Source organism: Nicotiana tomentosiformis, chromosome 6, assembly GCF_000390325.3.
Source record: "Nicotiana tomentosiformis chromosome 6, ASM39032v3, whole genome shotgun sequence".
Classification (NCBI taxonomy): domain Eukaryota; kingdom Viridiplantae; phylum Streptophyta; class Magnoliopsida; order Solanales; family Solanaceae; genus Nicotiana; species Nicotiana tomentosiformis.
In genome coordinates this window covers 125,337,724-125,356,595 of record NC_090817.1, presented here as the reverse complement: position 1 = coordinate 125,356,595, position 18,872 = coordinate 125,337,724, and the positions used below count along the sequence as shown (strand labels likewise).

General features: G+C 34.3%; 2 protein-coding genes across 3 annotated transcripts; both read right to left on the bottom strand.

Annotated features, from left to right (window-relative positions):
• Nucleotides 1-3,342: 3,342 nt before the first annotated feature.
• On the bottom strand, nt 3,343-13,198 carry LOC104089752 (uncharacterized). 2 transcript variants are annotated; one of them, XM_009594722.4, is made up of 6 exons: nt 12,983-13,198; nt 12,709-12,847; nt 12,397-12,467; nt 11,293-11,398; nt 10,103-10,235; nt 3,343-3,698 (listed from the first exon to the last, which is right to left on the bottom strand). In XM_009594722.4, exons 2-6 carry the CDS (start codon nt 12,786-12,788, stop codon nt 3,543-3,545), a joined length of 546 nt encoding a protein of 181 aa, XP_009593017.1. In that variant the 5' UTR covers nt 12,789-12,847; nt 12,983-13,198; the 3' UTR covers nt 3,343-3,542. The 2 variants fall into 2 exon arrangements, with proteins under 2 accessions (XP_009593017.1, XP_033510342.1); XM_033654451.2 differs by having other exon boundaries at nt 12,709-13,161.
• Nucleotides 13,199-14,041: 843 nt separating this feature from the next.
• LOC104089754 (large ribosomal subunit protein eL8y) lies at nt 14,042-17,189 on the bottom strand. Its single transcript, XM_009594723.4, has 6 exons — nt 17,052-17,189; nt 16,720-16,969; nt 15,346-15,515; nt 15,131-15,259; nt 14,510-14,602; nt 14,042-14,422 (listed from the first exon to the last, which is right to left on the bottom strand). Exons 1-6 carry the CDS (start codon nt 17,052-17,054, stop codon nt 14,291-14,293), a joined length of 777 nt encoding a protein of 258 aa, XP_009593018.1. The 5' UTR covers nt 17,055-17,189; the 3' UTR covers nt 14,042-14,290.
• Nucleotides 17,190-18,872: the final 1,683 nt, after the last annotated feature.

Below are 18,872 nucleotides of genomic sequence, written 5' to 3'. Positions count from 1 at the left end.
TTTATCAAATCCATGCATATGTTTTGCGTGAATATAAGAATAAAAAGATACAAAATAGATTATAAAATTAATAATCACAACAACAGCTAATGCATATAAATCGTTCTTGTCCTTTCCAAATTTGCCTCTCCGGGGGTTGGGGAGGCATATATGATATAACTCGTTCTTGTCCTTTTGAATTTTGCCTTCTGGGATTGGGGTTTCCCCAAAAGGAAATAAGGACAAAACATAACAAGCATCCAAAATATTCCACATATAATTAGTGGTTATGCATATCTAAAATACCATATATGTACGTACTAGGTAGTTACTAGAATTCTATTTATTTTATTGATGTTGTCTCTTTTTTACTATTAGCATATATTAAAAAATACCAAAGGATAAGCACGACAGAAGACCTTAAAGCTACTTAACGTTCTTCTTTCAAACTTAAAGATCATCAAACAAGAATTGTAGTGGAGTGATATATATTTCTTCATCCTTAAGGTTTTGTCGTTGTGTGTGTGCGCGTGCGCACATATGTGTACTAGGCGTAGACATGCTAAACAAAGAAATGTTGAAGTCATTGCAACTTTGTTATATTTCTCAATGTTTATCAAAAAAAGTTTAATTAAAGTTATATGTCTACCACTAAAGGATGTGGTGCAGATGAGGTTGCTCTTCCCTTGACCAGAGGTCTCGGATTCGAGTCTTGGGTATGAAAAAATCATCGGTAGGGAGCGCCTCTCCCCGAATGGGACCCTACGCGATGCGAATCCGGATATAATCGAGCTCCAATGCGAGTACCAGACAGCGGGTGGGAAACCAAAAAAAAAAAAGTTATGTTTCTAATTATAGTAAACATGTTAATCTCTCCATTCAAATTAGACGGAAATATTTATCTTTACTATTTTTAATTGATATATTATATAAATTAGTGGTAAATTTTATTCGCAGTAAATTTTTTATATGAATGAAGGGGTTGTATAATGGTGTTATGGTTCTTCGATTGAGATAAACATTACATATCAAGTTTGGGCAGCCTTTATAGCATATAACAAAGGAATTATTGTTAGTTCGAATTCTTGGATATGTTAATTATTGCAAATTGCAATAAAATTAAAGTTGCGTTCGTGAGCAGCACATACACATCAACGATTATTTAAAACTTTTTTTTTCTCAAAACGTACAAAGTCGAGTTTTAGCATCTCAATCGGTGAAGATCTCAACCAAATGTCACATTGTTATTATTCTATAACAGTTGGTTCTTTCTTTATATGGCCTTTTAATGAGTTCACAATTTTGTTTACTTAACTTTGTCCGAATATGAGTTAGTACTTTGTATCGGCAATTAAAGTTTCAACTAGGGGTGTAAAAAGAAAACTGATAAATCGTACCAAATCGATAATTCGAATCAAATCGAAAAAAAAATTCGATTGTGATTTGGTATTGAAAAAAAAACTCGGTCATAATTGGTTTGGTTTGGTTTTAACTTTAAAAAGTCAAATCGAAACCAAACCAACCCGATAGTTTATTTATACAATTTTTAAAAATATTTTATATATAAAAATATTTATTGTAATGTAATTTATAAATATTTCTTAAATTGTTTTACAATTTTATCTTTCAACGTATTATTTCAAGTTTGGACTTAATATTCTTGAATGGTAAATAAATTTATAGCCCAATAGTAACTCAAACAAAGTTCAAAACAATACTAATGCTAACAAAAGAAATTCAATTCAACACTAGGAATGACGATAGTGTTTGATATTTATTTTTTAGTTTTACATTGGTTTATAATGAAAATGCATAACTTAGTTTATCTTTTTCTTTAGCGCTTAGTTATGTAATTAATAGTACTTATTAACTATACTTAATTTAGCATGACCTATATAGTATTTTTAGATTATGTTAATTTTCATTGTGGCTTATTAATTAGCAATATATGCTTTATGCAATTTTATTTTTTTGTTATTGAATATTTTAGTATAATGCTATGACTTATCTCATATTATTGTGTTATTTTCTTGAAAAATACATTATATAATTGTATCTTACTAGGACTAAAGAAATATTTGGTGCACAAGTTACATATTTTATGCTATGAAGATTTTACTGGAAAAAAACAAATCCGAAAAAAAACTGGAAAACCCAAAAAAATTGAGATTTAAAAACCTAATTTTGTTGGATTGGTTGGTTTATAGATTTAAAATCCCGACACAATTGATTTGGTTTGGTAATTGAAAAATCCGAACCAACCCGACCTATATACACCCCTAGTTTCAACATTTAATTTCTTATAATTTAATGGTGTAATTTAATTTGATAGTGAGTAACTTATATTTTGATCACTTCACGTATTGCAGGAAAAGTTCAATTTTTTCTTGATCCCTTCATACCATATCAAATACGCCCCAACTCATTTTGTCAAAACTTAAACTACTAAAATTCCTGAGTAATTCAAGACATAAATTGACTTCAACTTGAGAATTCTTTTCAAGAGTTTAATGGTACTATCAGTAAAAAAAAATTGAGAATTTCTTAAAAAGTTAAATGGTAATATAAAAAAATGTTGATTGCAAAGATATTCGACTTCCTCGAAATGTTATAAAATTTGTTCCGCATTTCTGCATCATATTGCATTTCCCACATATTTCTTTTTTCATACTCTTTTGATGCCAAATTACTTTCTTTTTTTTTTTGGTTTATTACTTATTTTGCAGTATAACATAATGATGATCAACGTTGTGTTCGAAAATAGTAGGAGAAATTGTATTTCTATTTCCTGGTAACTGGCAATTTTCAATATGGTATTCATGACTTCTACCCAAAAATATTTAACTATCAATTAATTTGTTTATTTGGGTTTTCTATTTTTGCATTTGTTTGGCTAGTTTTTATAAGTCTATGATTAATGGCTAGAGGTTAGTAAGTTAGACTTATTTGGAACATTTCCGTAAGATTCCCTTAAATTAAGCATTTTTGGTCCCTTCAGTTATAGTTCCTCCTAACTGAACTCACTCTTCCAGAATAGCATACACTCCCGCATACAACAACCACCCGTGTAATCCCACAAGTGGGGTCTGGGGAGGGTAGGATGTACGCAGCCTTACCCCTACCCTGGAAGGGCAGAGAGACACTGCCCACAAAAACACATGAAAGACAAACTCATGGATGTTATTTAGACTAAAAATCTTAACTTCAGAACAATTTAGGATATTTTTGACCTGAAAAACTGAAATTCAAGATGCGCTGACTAATTCCTAAATAGCAGCTAGAGTGGCTACCTGATATCATTTCTACAAGACAAATGCATTCGAAGTCTACAACACATTGAATTTGTAAAATCTGCAAGTGAAGGGACTAGAAGAGCAGAATTCAATGGCATTTCTTTTGTGTAAGAAGAGAGATGACAGTGGAGGTGACTGGACTTTGGCAATTGAGGAACTTAGATGGGGAAATGTTGAACTTAATACATATACAGAACTACCAGACTCCCTTTTAAGTTCTATTTACAAGTAGTATTAGCAGAAACTCACACATTTAGTACAATGTAAAAATCATACATCCCTCGCTTTAACCTTGACGTCTATAAGGGGCCTCTTGGGGCTTGAAGGACCGGTACTGAACTTACGAACCAAGATCGTAAAACATGGCAAAAACACTACATAAAGTCCAGCTAGGATGAATGGTACAGCAACAAGCCACCCCAACAGCTGCCAAAAGTTGTCCAAAAGTCCAATGCTAAAAATCAGTCATAGTCATAAACACATATTTCACACATCCATACATTACAAGTATAAGTGACCCATTGATTTTTTAAGAAAAAGGGCATCCCGGTGCATAAGGCATCCCGCGTTCACGCAAGGTTTGGGGAAGGGCCGCACTCCAAGGGTGTGATATAAACAGCCTACCTTAATGCAAGTGGCTGCTTCCACAGCTCGAACCCGTGACCTATAGGTCACAAAGAGACAACTTTACCGTTGCTCCAAGGTTCCCTTTCTGACCCTTTGATAAGTATGCATGAATAACTGATTAACGAAATGGATAGTTATACTTTACAGAACTTTAAAGATCAATACGGTTATCCATTGACCAAAAAGAATGGATAACGTAAATATGCCTTTCCTCTTCTTTTGGTACTTAATAATGCAGCCTATAGTATAAATTGTTAGGTTTCGTGAATGGGTGTAAATGAGAAATGGATGAGGCACCTTTTGAATTGCACCTCTTCATTTCACCCTTTCATTGTCTATAAATTTAGAGACATAGCCTCACTTTTCAGACATGGAAAATCTGAAAACTTCTCCCCTCTTTTCTACATTGTTGCATTGTTTTTCAAATAAATAAAGTGTCAAATGTGATTTGTTCCGTTTGTTGAGTTCGCTGAAGTTCTGTAATTTCGAGTGCCAGTATTACAGAATAGTTTTTCCGTTCTATCATGGGAGGAAGTAATCCATAATCTTGGGCAACAGTGAGAGGATTAAATTCCTTAAAGACACACAAGCAACTTGTAGACTCGAAATTATTTTACGATTTGTTTATTGAACTAACGTTTCCTTTTCCTCTGATTTTCTGGTTTCAAACACAGTAAAGCTAACAATCTTAAGGAATTTATCTATCGTACATCATATGGTCGATCGAGGGAAAGGCAGTATTTAAAGTGGGTATTTTACAGATCGGCATAACAAGTTACTCTTGATGATTACATTTGTCAAGTCCTTATATTGCACAGAATGGTGCCGTTTGCTGTTTGAGAGTTCCAAAGGATATTTTGAAATCTTCTCCGACAAGAAGAAATATAGGGAAGAAGAATTACTACGAAGTAGAAGCCGAATCAGTGCTTCAAGTTGGAGTTATTTATACTGCCAATTATGAAAAGTTGCTACTGAATATTATTGCTTGAGTTTTCTCCGATTTATTGGATGATCACATAATTAAAAAGGACAAACTCTTGAAAGCAAAAGACAAAAACCAAAGTCTAAGATCTCTGAGAAAACTTTACGGAGATACACGCACTTCCTGTCATATTTGTTTTAAGGAAGTGAAGACTATGTGCATATGACAAGGCTTTGGGATCATTTTAAAGCACGATAGAGAGAATAATGGATGAACTTTTGATTCTAAAATATTCTTACAGTGCACCGGTAAGGTTCTAACGATCAACGGAGCAATTTGGAAAAGTTTTTGCTATCATGCATTGATGGGAGAGATTGGAACTTTTTTGCGATAATAAAATAGGTTCTATTTTCTCTTACTCAACTTATAATGTTTGATTATTAATTTTCTATCCTTTGTGATTTATGAATTTAGTTTCTATAAATATAAGGATAGATGTTATTATGTGATGATCTCATATTACAAATCTAGATTATATGCATGATTAGGAATAACATGTGTTTATGATTAATTTTGTTATTCCTTTGACCAAATACTATTAGCAGTTGATATACAATTTGGTAGCATTTCTAAGGAAGTAAGACATGAATTAGACTTACATTTATACTTGAAAATTGTTTTGAGAACATAAAGAGGATATTTTATATATGTATATCGTGGAACATTCAGTTATGTCCCAAACAATTTGGTACCATTTCATGGAAAGAATTTGAATTAGAATTGGATTGAAACTCTTTAAAGGTCCAACTCTAATGCCGCCTAGCTTCACTATGAGTCTCTATTTGATTAACTTGTATCTCATGTGTTAAGATTATTCGTATTAATATTCGAAAGGCAAGACATTATTTGGCATGCCACCAAGTGCATGAATAATTTTATATATACTTAATGAGATATGATTTGCATTAAAACTAGTTGATCATGTTTCTTCTTTAACGGAGAAGTTCTAAAGTATTGAGTAACTTTAGAGTCGTATCATATAAAGTTTTCTTTGCAAGCTTTATTCTCACCTTAGTTTACATATGTGAGAGTATATATTAGCGGCAGTCTAAATTTTTTTGCGGAAAATTATATCAACTGATTTTAATTTAGTAGTTGTTTATGTGATATACATATGTTAGTTTGATAAGATAAATATATCAAACTCTTAAAATGTGTAGGGATTACAATGATTTAGTTGGAAAGCCATTCGAAAAGAAAATTAAATTCATGTAATTTTATACCCCTGGTTTTGGAAACTAAAATCTGCGTGATTTTCTACTCAATCTTTGAGATTAAAATCATCGTGACGTTCTATTTATTTTCTGGAGATTGAAGTCTTCGTGACTTTCTATTCTGGTTGGAGATTAAAGTCTAAGTGATTTTATACTCGTTTTGGAGATTAAAATCTTAGTGATTTTCTACTCCAATTTATTATTAGATTTGAAGATTAAAAACTTCACCGTTTATTAAATTTGGTAGTATCACAAATTACTCGGTTTGAAGATTAAAAACTTCACCGTTTATTAATTCTGAATGTGTCAGATTGGTTTGAAGATTAAAAACTTCACCATTTATTAATTCTGGCTCTGTCGTGACAAAAACAACAGTTCTTGTGGTTGGCTCTACAAAGTAATAGGGGCGTTGAATGTGAATCTCCCTTTTGAAGAAATATGTTTGGAATATGGTATTATTCATCAAACGACAACCCCTTAGTCACCGCAATCTAATGGAATTGCGGAAAGAAAATAGAATGTTAAAGTAGATGATGAATGCCTTGTTGATAAGTTCTGATTTATCCAGAACTTGTGGGGGGAAGATATTCTTACAGCTAACCGAATACTCAATCGAGTTCCCCATAGCAAAACACAATCCATTCCATATGAAAAATGAAAACGAAGGAAATCCAACTTAAAATATTTTAAAGTGTGGGGGTGTTCGGCTAAAGTGCAAGTTCCTAAACCCAAAAGGGTAAAGATTGGACCAAAAACCATTGATTGCGTTTTCATAGGATATGCAACAAATAATAAGGCGTATCGTTTTCTAGTTCATAAATCAGAAAATCCCTACATTCATATTAATACAGTAATTGAATCAGATAATGCTGAATTCTTTGAGAATATTTATCCGTATAAAATGGAATGTGAGTCGTCTAGTGAAAAATCTAGGCTACCTCGGGAAGAAGCAAAGGAAAATACACCTAATGAGGTGAATCCAAGACGTAGTAAACGTCAAAGGACATATACTTCATTTGGACCAGATTTTCTGGCATTCTTGTTGGAAAATGAGCATCAAACATTTAAATAAGCAATGTCTTGCTCGAACACACAATGTTAGAAAGAGGTAGTCAATAGTGAGATAGAACTCATATTAAGTAATCATACTTGGGAATTGGTTTATCTTCCTCCAGGAAATAAACCTTTGGGTTCTGAGTGAATTTTCTGAAGAAAAATGAAAGCTGATGGTACTATTGACAAATATAAGGTAAGACTGATTGCCAAAGGATTGAGACAACGAGAAGGTCTTGATTACTTTGACACATACTCACCGGAACGAGAATTACATCTAATCGGATGGTAATAGCGTAGCCAACGTGTATGGCCTTGAAATCCATCATATGGACATAAAGACAGCCTTCTTAAATGGAGATTTGGAGGAAGAAATTTATATGGAACAACCTGAAGGGTTCGTGGTTCCTGGAAAAGAAAGAAGGTGTGTCGACTTGTTAAGTCACTTTACGGACTAAAACAAACATCCAAACAATGGCATGCGAAATTTGACAAGAAAATGTTGTCAAATGGTTTCAAACTAGTGTATTTACATTAAGAATACTCTAAATTATGTAGTCATTGTTTGTTTATATATGGATTATATGTTGATAGAAAAGGCACATGAAACATGAAAAATGTGGGGGCATTTAGCTTATGCATAACAAAAGCTAATGTTAGACGTGATGTATATATTATCTAGAAGAACTAGATGATATGATTCTTTGAACCCCACGAATCCTTAGGGATATTGATATGGTAGTCGGTGAATTCATTACTTGTTCAGTCTTAGTGATAAAACTACAAATTCGAAAGTTGTTTACGTGTCTTTCATAAATGATTTGTTCTTTCTTGAATTTTATAAATGGGTGTCACCTCGAAGGCTGTGACTTTTCATGAAAAGTGCATTTGAATATTTTGTATAAACATGACCGTTCATATACGAATGTATTAATACGTTGGTCTATAATGAGGTGAACCAACCGATGAACATGACCAAAATTCATTGCAAGTTGGATTTTTTCATGAATGGAGGTGCTATAATTTGCATATCGTATAGACGTATGAATAAATAGCATACAAATGCTTGAAAATGGCGGAGTGATTGCGAAATGTGTTATATATTAAAAGGTTGTGGCCACAACCGATGCCAATCATTCCAGCTGTTGTTATAATATACTATTGATACATTAAGTGTAGTCAATAATCTAATATGCAATAAAAAATCGAGACGTATTACTCTACGACATACGGAAGTTCGCATTGAACTGTCATGACAATAAAATGAGTTTTGGGATATTTGAAATATATCCATGACTATGCATTGCACTATAATAAGTATCATGCGGTTATTAAGAGGTATAGTGATGCAAATTGAATCACCGGATCAACCTAAACTAAATCCACAGGTGGATATATTTTTACATCAGTGGAGGAGCAGTGTCTTGGAAATCGTCCAAAGTCCAAACAAACGTGCATTGCCGCTCTACAATGGAGGTTGAGTTTATAGCCTTAGACAAGGCCGGTGAAGAAGTTGAATGGCTCCGGAATTTCTTGAAGAAATTCCATCTTAGCCCAAAATATTGGCACCTATGTGCATACATTGCGATGGTCAAGCGGAAATAGGAAGGGCTGGGAGCGTTATGTATAACGGAAAATCTTGTCATATACGACGAAGATATATAACCGTTAGACAACTACTCTCTAAGGGACTATCATAATTGACTACGTGAAGTCAAGCGATAATGTCTTGGATCCACTTACAAAAGGCCTAACTAGAGAGGTAGATCATCGAAGGGAATGAGACTATGGCCGAAGACAAGTTATTGTGGCGGTAACTCTACCTAGAAGACTGGAGATCCCAAGATCTAGGTTCAAGGAGATCAAACAAAGTCATTAATGATGGTTCAACATTATCAAATACAATCTCTTTTTGGTCCATTCTCGTGATGAGACAATATTCAGCACCAAGGATAAAGCATTAAGGCTTTTTAATGGTTTCTAAGTTTGATACGGGGTATATCAAATAGTGTATCTACGGGATAACACGTTTAGGAATCACCTATGTAAGTGTGAAGTGTTAGCCGCTTCAAGGAGAGTTCTGTAAGGCCAATTCTCTATGTACTTATGAAACCAGGCGGTGTTCATGGCTGAAACGAACACAACAATGAGAACCAAAGACGGTTAAGGGTTGATTGTGTGACTTATGGTTGTCTAGGTATACACCAAAGTTCGACGGTTCAAAGATATCAAATCTACCGATTGACTGAGTATATCCGACATATGTTCACTACGGAAAGTTAAAAGGAAAACCTACTTATCAAGATGCGATTAATTCTTACTTGCGAATCACACAAGTTTTATGCATATTTTTATAAATATGGTCATTCTCCATTCATGTGGGGGATTGTTAGGTTTCGTGAATGGGTGTGAATGGGAAATAGAAGAGGTACCTTTTGAATTGCACCTCTTCATCTCACTCTTTCATTGTCTATAAATTTAGAGACATAGCCTCACTTTTCAGACATGAAAAATCTAAAAACTTCTCCCCTCTTTTCTACATTGTTGCATTATTTTTCAAATAAATAAAGTGTCAAGTGTGATTTGCTCCGTTTGTTGAGTTCGCTGAAATTCTGTAATTTTGATTGCCAGTATTACAGAATAGTTTTTACGTTCTATCCTGGGAGGAAGTAATCCATAACCTTGGGTAACAGTGAGGGGATTAAATTTCTTAAGGACACACAAGCAACTTGTGGGCTCGGAATTATTTTACGATTTGTTTATTGAACTAACGTTTTCTTTTCCTCTGATTTTCTGGGTTTGAACACAGTAAAGCTAACATAAATGGTATGAAGAAGCCGGCTGTTCCAAACAAGTCTCAAACTTAAGTTTTGGTTTAACAATCAAGAAGATGATACCGATAAAAGAAACAAAGGAAGAACAAGATGCTTGGATGGGAAAACTTCTATACTTACCGCATGGAGAATGCTGAGCAGGACTTCTCGTGAAGCCTCACCAGTGAAGACCTTCTTTAGTGCATCAGACGTCAAAGGAAAATGAGATCCACCAGTGACAAACTCACCCAAACGTAGGAATGGAATTACCAGACTGCAAAATGGAAGCACAGCACTAAAATGAGGACTTAAGCATGCATATCTTGCACAGGTCAAGTACTAAAAAAAAGATGTAAATGAAATCACAAGTTTGCTGAGGCAATGCAGAACCTGATGAAATATAGCTTAAATTAAAGAGTGGCAGATCACAGTTTACAGTCGGAGAAAACATCACATTTAAATCCTTGGAACAACAAATAAGTGTTACCCCTAAATGTAATGATGCAGGAAATTCATGCCGAACAGTCAGAACCCCAACAACGACAACAGCAAAAATGCCTCAGTTCCAAGCTAGTTGGTGCCGGCTGTATGAATCCTCAAAATCATAAGTATTCTGTTTGGCTGCACATCTTTCACCAAATGCATAGCTTCTCCATCACCTATTTAATTTTTTTCTCTTCATTTCCATGTCAAGTACTATACCAAAGCGGAAAATACGCAATGATTCCTGAAGCGAGGAAGACGTTTACATGCATAGACAAAGTTGTACTATTGCAAATCATGGGACTGCAAATGAAATGAAATCACAGATTTTTGAAGCTTGCTTACAATACAATTTGAACATAAGAACCCTAACACACACACACACACACACACACACACACAGAGAGAATTGTTTCTTTTTGACACAGCTTCACGACAAACAGGAAACAGATATCCACAAATACTAGGTCCAAATGTGGGGTTTCTGCATGAAGAAATTTTAACTCCTGCAGGATCATAGATTTAAAAATGCATAAAATTGATGCTAATCACCAAAAGCATAACATGATGCCACATCCTCATTTTGTTCCCCATTTCTCACAACCCACAGAATTTGTTCTAGGGATCCTAGCGTAAAGATTCGTGACAAGAAGCATGTGCAACACTAACAACTATGGCAGAAATAGATATTAAACAAATCCCGTATTTAGTATAGATGCCTAGCCATCAAAGAGATCTTGGACCAGGTAACGGGGGCAGGGAGGATGGTCTTAGGGGAAAAGAAACAAACTTGTAGCGATAGCAAAAGAATCGAGCAATTGATCTTATAAAGAACCACCGTTAAGCACCTCAACTCAATTGGAGTAGCAATGAAGTTAGCCAACACCACAGTTGGAGCGTTACAAAAGGATCCAAATAATGCAATAGCGATCGCACATAGGAACACAGTGACACCTGTTGAGAAAAACATTTGATTAGCACAATTCAATAATTTTATCAAGGCAGAAGTCAGTTCACTCAATTATTTCTAGCCAGTGACGAAGAAATTAAACTGGAAATTAACAGGATCAACTCACATGTAGTCTGTTAATTATTATCTCATCTTCATCATCACACACACACATAGTAAGATATTGAACAGCTTTGCCTTTCTTAATACATATTTGTGTAGCTTCTTAAGAAAAGAAACCTAGATATTTCCATCAATTTATGAAGTAATTTTTCATCATATAATCATGAAAAAGTAAAATGATGAATTTACAATAAGCTTCTTAGATGATAATATACAGTGAACCAATGTGATACCAAAGGAACAAGTATGGAAGTTGGCTTTGCTTACTCCAGAAAGGAATAAAAGTTCCACAGCATGTTGAATAAACCTCTGTGAAGGAAGATATTCAAACGTATGCTTATGGGGTGAAGCTCCTAAACTGACATTAATGGCAATTAACCAATTGCTGACCAATTCACAGGACCATTAATTTCATATCTCTGTGTAGAAGCTCTATAAGTTGTAATATGTACAAGCACATCATTTTTTCTTCTCCAATCGATAGATCCATCTCTACATCCGAAAATTCCTTCTTAAATCATTTCATTACCATCTTAATATAGCATTTCATTAGCATTTTGATATCGCACGGTTTAATCCATTACCAATTCAGTAAAAGAAACTTCGCCGATCCATCTTATTACTAATCCTTTTACCGTTATCATGCCCTTTCAATTCAATACTCCGACTTTTCTCAACACATTAAGAAAATAATTGAATTACAGTCAAAGGTAACCTTCTTTTTGTCATGAAATTACCGCCTAAGAGTCGATGAATTTGGACCGCATAGTCAGACAATACACCATGAGCTTCAGGCAGTAAACAAGGAATGGTTTCATACAGGCAGAAATTTACATAAAACAAGGATAAAAAGAAATAATTGCAGCTTAACAGAACGTACCACAAATGGGAAATACCCCCAATGTAATTCCAAGAGCTGCAGAGAATGCCAATTGCTTCGGCTCTGCTCCCCTTTTCGCATATCAACAAAACCATTCATTGTGCATATTAGTAAAGCTTCTTACTTTTTTGATCTTATCATTAGAAAATTACTACTAATTGAATATCAGTATTCAGATACTGACTTCAAAACTCCAAAAACTCAATTTAAAGAAAAATGCAATCTTTTCTGCTTGAATAAGCATTTCATTTCACTCATACAGATTTTTACATGCTCTAATAAAGAGAAGGGTAAAAAAGTAAATATAGCTACCTTTGGAGGATTTGGAAAAGAGGATCAACGATCTTCGTCCGCGTCCAGGAACAAATTTTCCCTCCAATCTGATTGATCATCTTGTGTCCTCTCTTTTTCTTCACTTTAAGCTTTCAATTATCTGACTTTAACAAGAACCCTAATCCACAAATACAGTTATAAAAAGTAAAATAATTGATTTAAGGGTAACCGAGGCATGAATTTGAGCTCAGTGGGTTGGTGGATCATGCACGTTTTGTCGAAAAATGAATAGAATTTAAATTAATAACTTAACCTGGATTTTAAATTTGTGATATTCTTATAGTCTGGGAAATTTGAGCGTTTCGAAGAGAATTAAATAGAGGTACACGCCATCAATAGCTTCACAAAAGTCTTTACTTCTACTGTTGGGATTTCAGGTTCTTGATTGAGCAGAGGGAGGGATGTCCAAAGGAATCAAAAAAGGGACCAAACGACGTCGTAATTTGGTACGTAATTGTTTCGAAGACGCGTGTTTAAAAATCTCTCTTTTTTGTTTTTCTAGATGAGAATGAGATGGACGGTAAGACGAAAGTGACAGATGAAGAAAATCTAATACAGGTACAACTGCTGCCTCGTGTTCTAAGTAGGAAGCTTAGTTGGACCAATGAATTGATATCATATAATATGAAGAAAAAAAAAATAAGAATTGCATACGCATAAAGAAATCTAGAAGAAGAGTTGAAGTGTTGGTCCCTCATCTAAAGTAGCTCTCAGAGCTAATCACATTTTCTTTTTTTTCTTTTTTTTCTTTTTTTTATACACGAGAGATTTGTTTTTACACATAAGAGATCTTTCTTTTACACGTAAGAGATCTAAAAAAGACATTTTCTTAAATAAACATTGTAAAAAGCCACGAAGGCCTAAAACCTCGCTCACGACTCCTCACCAATTAAATTCAATAATCTCTATGATTCTAGGTTAAGCGGAGTTGTGAAAATTCTAAATCCACATCCCTCTTTCTTGAATCCTCTTAATTTCAAACAAACTTTTAAATCTAATACTCCTACCTAGCCAACAAATAACTCTTTACACTGCACCAGATTTTGCTGATCCTTGTTTTACCCCTATTTTCAGATATTCCAACATTTCAAATGATGAATTAAAGTTGAAAAATTGGTCTTTTTTAATGGTAAAAGGTTTTTAGAGAGAGGTGACTAAGAAAAATCATACTGAAAACTCTGAAAAATTGTATAGGAAGATAAGTCTATACATAAGAACATTTTAAAGTTTACTCTCTTTACCGCCATTTAAGGACTATTAGCATGTTCGGAAAAAAATTGGAACAAAATCCACTTCGCAATAAGCAAAGCAATACCTAAAAATGTAGTTAATTGATTAACTTCCCATCTCTCTTATCATAAAAACCCAATTCAACAAAATATCTAACAAAAACTTCTGATACAATTTAAAGTTTCTTCCACAGATCAATAATCTGCAAAAGAAGGCAAACACAAAGAAGCTTATCAAAACTAATATCGCTAACATTGTCAAGCATGTGAACCAAACACAAATATAGGCCGAGCTCTCTAAATCCAATTGCAGTGTATATCACAGCAAGGTATTAGTTCATTCTCTGGGCAGCTTCCTTGGCAAGAACCCTCTCTTTGGCTTTGGTCCTGGCCTGTGATTTGGAACCCATGACACCACCACCCCACTTCTTCCTGTTCTCCTCATACTTGTCATTGAAGTTAGCCTGGAAATGCAAACAAGTATCAAGAGATATCCTTGGAATAGCTTTAGGGCAAAAAGCAAACCAAACTAGTCATATAAATAGAGATACCTTAATTGCCTCCAAAATTCTGCTGAACTCCATTTTATCTTCATTCTTCACTGTTGTCAAACACAGAGCTGAAGCAGTTTTCTTATGCACAATCTGTATACAATGCATAAGTATCAGTATCTAATCTGTCATGAAGCATTGTTTTTGATTGGTAAACGAAAATGATAAACAAAAATATAATGGCATTTGGAGGCGAATTTGTGAACGAAAGAGTCAGAAGTGGGATTAGCTTCTAGAAAAGCAAAAATTGGCTCCAAAAAAGAGAACAAAAATTACTTTTCAGAAGCATAAAAAATATCCACTTAGAACTGCAACAAATTCGTACTATGATGCCATTTTTACATTTGCTGTTTAAGGCTTTTAGATTTGTAGGGCACCCCACAGAAAACCTGTAAGTATTTCAGAGCTATTATTCATAAGCTCTCCCCTATTTTGCAATCCAAAGCCCAGATTTAAACTCCTTCAAATAATAAAAACCAGCAATTTCAAGAAAAAAAAAGTTTGGACACGAAATTAAGAGGATTATGAAGACAATTTTACAGTAAATTCCACTGTTAGCTTGCATCTGACCAGTATGTCATGAAGCATTATTAAGATTACAAAGATACTTAGATTGCTCACCGATCCTAAACGAGCTTTCCCCTTCACAATGCAGTAAGGAATTTCCATCTTTCTGCATAGAGCAGGAAGCCAGACAACTAACTCAATTGGGTCCACATCATGAGCAATCACTACCAGTTGTGCTTTGTTCTGCAAGCATATCAAGGGGAAATAGCTTACTTTAAAGAAGAAGAAAAATGAGCCAGATAAAGAATCTTTGCAAGACAAGAACAAACCTGCTCAATAAGGTATGTGATGTGCTTAAGACCATACTTCACGATGATGGGTTTCTTTGTTTCGGGAGTTTTTCCTTCAGCTTCAGCTTGAGCCCTTTTCACAAGACGCTCCTTCTTTGCAGCTTTGTCCTCAGGCCTGTACTTGAGAAGCATCTTGAACAGGTTGGTCGCTGCATATTCAATGGACAAAGGCAATAAAGATAATTCAATTCAGTCTCAATGAAATAAAATACCACATTGCAAGTAAAACAATACAAAAGGTTGAGTAGAGAGCTGATGAATGATATTCTCCATTGTGGCATACTAGAGAAGTGGCAAGACACATAATGACCAAGTATTATGTCACAGCTTAGCCTTGTAAGAATGATTACAAAAAGGTATATTTGATAATAACGGAAGACATTCCAGAAAAAGTAGTTTCTCAAAAGCAAAGTTCAACATGCTGAAAACAAAAGTTAATAGTTAATGACAATTAACTTTTTTTGAAGTGGTGCAAGTCAAATCTAACATTTTACAAAAGAAACAACATCCACAGGGTATAGACCTAAGAATACACAATATGTACTATCCGATGAGGAATTCCAACAAAATATTATGGTAATGTCTAAACTGATTCTCCTTCTCAAAAAGAAGTTTTTAAAAGTATTCCAAATGGAGGCAATAGTAGCTCATTCAGCTACTTGGTTACCAAACAATAATAAGCTAATAGTTGTCAGGGTGTGATGCCCAGAGGTGTTCTCCATTTTGCTCATATAGCAAAAGTTGAGGGGTTTGTAAACTCTCTCTGAGAGTAAGATACATTATCGGAATCATAAGAATCCATAAGCCAAGAACAAACACCCACTCATTCAACAGTCTTTTACAATGAGGCTAGGTCAAGCCTATATGGAAACACGTTATAGTGCAAAACACTCCATTTATCATAATTCCTCTTTGCCAATTATGCCACCACTTCCGGTGAAAGTTCAAACTGAAAACATGCAGTATTTAAGACATTAAGACTGGAAATGTATCCCTAAACACATACACACCCACACAGAGGGAGAATAAAGCTAACAGCTCATAGTTACTTTTTATATGCAAAAAGAGCTCGACGAAAGACAGGTGTTAAAACGAAATGAGCCCAAATCGAGCGTAATGAATATAGAGGTCAGTTCCATAGGAAAAAAGTGATCTTTATTTCAATAGCAATTGATTCCCATAGGCAAAAAATGATCTATATTTCAATAGTATTTGATTATCAAGAGGAACACCTACAAATAGAGTGGACAGGTAATAAAAAATATTTAACTAATTGTTCACGAAATACAGCACTTATTAGAAAAACACTTCAAAAATATAGGAAATTAGGTTATAAAGCATAGTGACACTGACCGAGGTTTTTGTCCAGGGTTTTGGAGAACTGGTTGAGAGCAGGAGGGACCTTCAACCTCTGCTTGAGAATCCTCCTCTTCCTTTGGATACGAACCACCTGAGGCCATTTCACGAACCTAGTCAGATCCTTCTTTGGTGGCAACGCACCACCGATTCCGAACTGCTTGGGCCGCTTCTCGAACAGTGGATTCACCACCTTCGCCTGAGCTGGTTTCTTCTTTGATGCTACTGCTACACCCTTCTTTGGAGCCTACACTTCCCGCAAACAAAAAAAAAATCAATACCATTGCAAAATGAAGAAGAGGGATTGTGTAACTATGGCTTAAGCTTACCATTTTCTTCAGACGGCAACCGGAGGAACAAACCCTCCTGAATGCAAAACACACTCACTTATATAGAATTGAAGTTTAGGGTATAAGATGTGTTCGCCGTTCCTCAACTGGGCCTATGCAAACTTGTTAACATTTGGGCCCTGATCCCCTTACAGAACTCAGAAGGTCGGCCTTTCTAATATGGATGAAATTCAAAAATAGTCAGATTTACAAGTGGTAATTGAAAAATAGCCATGATTTTAAAAATAATTAAAATTTTAGCCACTTTTCATGTAAAGATATAATCTGAGCGAAAACACTGTTCAAAATCTGAAAAATATTCCAGCATAATATACTGGAGTCTAACTTTTTACATGTGAACTTCCAGCATAATATACTGGAGTTCTAGTATATTACGTTGGAACACCAGTATATTATGATGGAGTTCCAGTATAAATATACTGGAACTCCATCATAATATACTGGAGTTCCAGCGTAATATACTGGTCCAGCATAATATGTTGGAAGTTCATATACAGGTGCTCCAATTTCCAATATATTATGCTGGAACTTTTCGTGTGCTGGAGTTCCAGCATAATATGCTGGAAATATCCAGTATATTATGTTGAAACTTTTCGTGTTGCAGCAAAATAGTGGCTATTTTTTAATGACTTTAAAAATGCTGGCTATTTTTCAATTATCAGTCCGAAAACTTGCTAGCCCGTGCTATTTTTACTCTAATATGTGAAAATAATAAAAATTAGAAAAATTACGTGACACATCAAATATTTATACTGTATTTACTATTCGTAGCTAGATTGAATCTTATAAAAAATCTATAAAATTAGAGATTAATTATTTTGAATTGAAACAAGAGAGCAACAAGCTCTCGTAGCTTAGTTAGTTAAAGCCATGTTTAGTTAGTGAAGGTATTGATTTTGACTCTTAATAAGAATATTTTATTTATCTGTATTTCTGTATTCCGCCTTAGATGTATTCGTTGCGCGAACAAATAATACATGATGTATCCTTTGTATACACCCATGTATATAGTCGATACAAGTTTATGAAAATTCAATTTAATCGAGTGGCCAGTTTTTCCAAAATATTTTACTTGTAGACAGTGTTATAACCACTATTAGCCCTCAAAGTGGATGATCTTGAATTTTTATCGCCACTTGCCTCATGCTAGAACTTCAAGTTCAAAAAGTTTGCTCATCACTTACCCCACCCGCAATACTTTTAACTTCTGACCTTAAAGTTCTGCCTATAAGACAAGTGTGAGACTAAAAGTTATAGACCACCCTAAAAAGTGTCATATTTATGTAACATTTTTTGTTGAATTTTAGTGACATCTGAAGTTAAGCTTTGACAAAACTAACTTCATACTCGAAGCTCCAAAGTTGTAGCAACAACTACCTGATGTTTTTTCTACCCTAATGTCACTACGTCCAATCGATGAGCTAATCATCATCTAACGTGATTTTTTATTTTTTGATACAACAAACAATCAAACACAAAATTCTGCTGCAGTAAATATTAGGGGTATACAAAGAAAATCGATAAACCGCAGCATAATCCGAGTCAAATCGGAAAAAAAATCCGATGTAGTTTGGTTTGATTTGGTTTGGTATTGAAAAATAAAATACGACCATAATTGGTTTGGTTTGGTTTTAACTAAAAAAAGTCAAACCTAAACCAAACTAACCCGATAGTACATTTATATAATTTTAAAAAATATTTTATACATATAAATATTTATTGTAATGTAATTTATAAATATTTCTTAAACTTTTTCACGGTTTTATCTTTCAACGTATTATTTCAAGTTTAGACTTAACA

Excerpts from the sequence above, each read along its gene's own strand:
- LOC104089752 (XM_009594722.4), bottom strand. The coding sequence starts at position 12,788 with ATGATCAATCAGATTGGAGGGAAAATTTGTTCCTGGACGCGGACGAAG. Across the intron at positions 12,468-12,708 it reads CTTTTCCAAATCCTCCAAAG|GGGAGCAGAGCCGAAGCAAT; the intron begins GTAGCTATATTT and ends ATATGCGAAAAG. Across the intron at positions 10,236-11,292 it reads GCTACTCCAATTGAGTTGAG|TCTGGTAATTCCATTCCTAC; the intron begins GTGCTTAACGGT and ends TCCATTTTGCAG.
- LOC104089754 (XM_009594723.4), bottom strand. Across the intron at positions 15,516-16,719 it reads AACCCTGGACAAAAACCTCG|CGACCAACCTGTTCAAGATG; the intron begins GTCAGTGTCACT and ends TTGAATATGCAG. Across the intron at positions 14,603-15,130 it reads GGAAAGCTCGTTTAGGATCG|ATTGTGCATAAGAAAACTGC; the intron begins GTGAGCAATCTA and ends CATTGTATACAG.